At 52.3% G+C, this 3,378-nt stretch overlaps 1 gene segment (V, D, J or C); it reads left to right on the forward strand.

The window, feature by feature from the left end:
* Nucleotides 1–292: 292 nt before the first annotated feature.
* Nucleotides 293–894, forward strand: LOC125618865. The segment is given in 2 exon segments: nucleotides 293–341; nucleotides 503–894. Coding segments are annotated over 2 exon segments (441 nt in total).
* Nucleotides 895–3,378: the final 2,484 nt, after the last annotated feature.

Below are 3,378 nucleotides of genomic sequence, written 5' to 3' on the forward strand. Positions count from 1 at the left end.
AGGACACTGACCTGCTGCAGACAGGAGAAGCACAGGGACAGGAGGGCTTTCTTGTTCACTAGGTGAGATGAAGCCCAGAAACACAGAAGGACTTTGGACAGGAGCTCAGGACACACTCAGGTACTACTCCCTAGGCCACCTCAGTTTCTGTGGTGGGAGGACCATGTGGTCTATGGGCCAGTGCTTCTCCTCCCATCCTGCTGATTTGCATCTTTCCTCTCAGAGATCACAGAATTGTGAGCCAATTTAAGGGGTCCCTGGGGGAAGAGGAGTGTTCAGCTCAGACAACACCATGGACGTTCAGGCTCAAATTGTCAGCTTCCTTCTGCTCAGTGTCATAGGTAGGAAAGAGAAAGCTCAAGACCCAGAGTCCATTTCCCACATGAGTTAGTTGCAACCTATGCCAGGGTTTTTATCTTAGTTGCTTCTGTACCTTGTCTGGTATGAAGAAGTCCATGTGTCTCTATTTCTGCTAATTTTCTCGCTTTTCACCTCTCCCAAGTGAGCATAGTGTCCAGTGGAGAAATTGTGCTCATGCAGTCTCCACGGTCCCTGGCTGATTTCCAAGGAGAGAGGGTCACCATGACCTACACAGCCAGCTCCAGTATAAGCACCAGCTACTTGCACTGGTACCAACAGAAGCCAGGGTCCTCTCCATGTCTACTGATCTATAGAATATCCACCCTGGCCTGTGGAGTCCCAGAGTGCTTCAGTGGCACTGGATCTGGGACCTCCTACACACTCACCATCAGCAGCATGGAGGCTGAAGATGTTGCAACATACTACTGTCAGTACTGGGGTAGCTCTCCACCCACATGGTTATACACACTGCAACAAAAACCCCTTCAGCCCCTTGGGCCAGCTGCTTCCCCCTCAGAGCCTGGAAAGGTCTAGGGCGGTGTCTGCAACTGAACCTCCATCCATTTCTGCAGTGGTGCCATGGTGAATTTTCCTCAAGGGTGTTTGGCTTCTGGACAACAGGAAAGTTCAGATGTGCAGCTGGGATGAGGTCCCCAGAGGGCGCAGCTTTTGTGACAAGCATAGAGTTTGCTAATGATGACACAGAGCTCCTGAGTGGAGCATTGATCCTTGGGAGGAAGCTCCTGGGCTTCTGAACCACTGTGCAGGGGCCTGAAGAAACATTCCTTCCAGAGTGGTTTCCTGTCAGTGAGGAGCAACTATGGAGAGACAACCCCATGTCCTGCCCCAGGACCAAGTCCCTCAACACAGAGCAACCATGCTCCCAGGGTGAAGAACTGTGGGGTGAAGCCATTATAGCCTCTTCTTTTGGGGAATGCTGAAGTTCCATTTTGCATATTTCTGAAGAACGTGTTTCACTGTGGAAGTGGCCAGGACAGCCATCCAAGCAGCAGAAAGTGACAGAGCTCCCAAGTAATGACAGAATGGATGTCCTCATTCTTTTTCAGTGATAGTAACTAATCCTTCTTTGGGGTGATGATGCCATGATAAACGTGTGGAAAACACCTCATGTCAAAAAACCAGTGCACAGGAACAAAGTGTCTGAGGCAGAGACCTCCACCTCTGTACCCCACCCCATTTCCCTGAATTACAGGAAGCCTGTTTGACACCCTTTTCCACCTACAAGGTGTTGTGAAAATTTAAAATGTAATTGAGAGGCGGGCCTGCGACCCACCGGCAGAAGAGGAGCAGCGGCCTGCTGAGGGGCAGATCCGCCCCCCACCCCCCGCGCCTGCCAGGCAGGTGTAACTGTGACCACCGACAGAAAAGGCCCAGTGGCCCGCGGAGGGGCAGAGCTTCCAATCACTCCTGTAAGGTAGGCAGGCCTGCGACCAACCAGCAGAAGAGGAGCAGCGGCCTGCTAAGAGGCAGAGCTGCCCCCACCCCCTGTGCCAGCAAGGTAGATGGAACTGTGACCACCCACAGAGCAGGCCCAGCGGCCTGCTGAGGGGCAGAGCCACCCCCCACCCCCCGCGCCTGCCAGGTAGGCAGAACTGTGACCACCGACAGAAAAGGCCCAGTGGCCCACGGAGGGGCAGAGCTTCCAATCACTCCTGCAAGGTAGGTGGGCCTGCGACCCACCGGCAGAAGAGGAGCAGCGGCCTGCTGAGAGGCAGAGCCGCCCCCTCCCCCTGCGCCTGCAAGGTAGACGGAACTGTGACCACCAACAGAACAGGCCAGAACTGCAACCGACAGACAGAACAGGCCCAGTGGCCTGAGGAAGGGTAGATCCGCCCCCCCCATGCGCCTGCAAGGTAGGCGGACCTGCGACCCACTGGCAGAACAGCCCCAGAGGCCTGCAGAGGGGCAGTGCCGCTGCCTGCGCGTGCAAAGTAGGCAGAACTGCGACCACCGACAGAACAAGCCTAGCGGCCCGCAGAGGGACAGAGCCACCGCCCGCGCCTGCAGGGTAGGCGGACCTGCTACCAACCGGCAGAGCAGGCCCAGCAGCCTGCCGGCGTGGTAGGCACATTGCCCCAATTGGAGGAGGTGCAGAGCCGCCGCCCACGCCTGCGAGGGAGACTTTGCAACTATACAAGAGCAATATAAATATATAGGGGGAAAACTCAATACCACAACAGTTCCACCAAGCAGAAAGAAACGTGAACAGTATGAAGAGACAAGGAAAGAAAGGACCACAAGCAATGCAGGTCAACNCAGAGAGCAGAGCATTTTCTGTCAGCAATTCTGAGCTTCCCTGTCTGACCTGGGACTCAGGACCTGGAGCCTGTGCTGAGTGATTGAGAGGAGCAGTCCTGCAGCTGTGCCCAGCCTGCCCAGCCCTGCTGATTTGGACAAAAAGACATGAGCAGAAATAAAGGTTTAAAAAAAATGGCAAAGGGAAATTTTTCCCCTTCTGTAATTCTGCTGATGTAAATAAATTAACCTCCCATTAAAATATGTAGATTGGCAACATTGATTGAAACTGTATGTCTACATGTTGTGTCCAATAGTCTCACGCTAGGTCTTAGAACAAGCAGAGCTTGACAGTGAAAACACAGGAAAATATCATAGGCAAATACTGAGCAAGAGACAAGAAAGGCATTATGCTCTTGTCTGACATCTGTAAGTTTGTCAAAATTGCTTTAGAGATAAAGAAGGAAATTATATAATGAAAACAGAGTCAAATCACCAAGAAGATAGAACAGCCACATATATGTGCACTAAACATCAGGGCTCCAAAGCACATTTAAAAACAGGGACAGTTAGGAGGGACAAACAGTATAATACAGTAACAGAGGGGACCCCACTATTATACTTTCAATAGTCCCTGGGACAACCAGGCAGAGGACAAGTCTGGAAACAGAGACATGCAGCAATGCCACCCATCTAACAGACACGTAGGAAGGTTCACCCACAATGGCATGTTACATGATTGCTCAAGTGCACATGGAATGT

Source organism: Marmota marmota, unplaced genomic scaffold (assembly GCF_001458135.2).
Source record: "Marmota marmota marmota unplaced genomic scaffold, marMar, whole genome shotgun sequence".
Taxonomy (NCBI): Eukaryota; Metazoa; Chordata; class Mammalia; order Rodentia; family Sciuridae; genus Marmota; species Marmota marmota.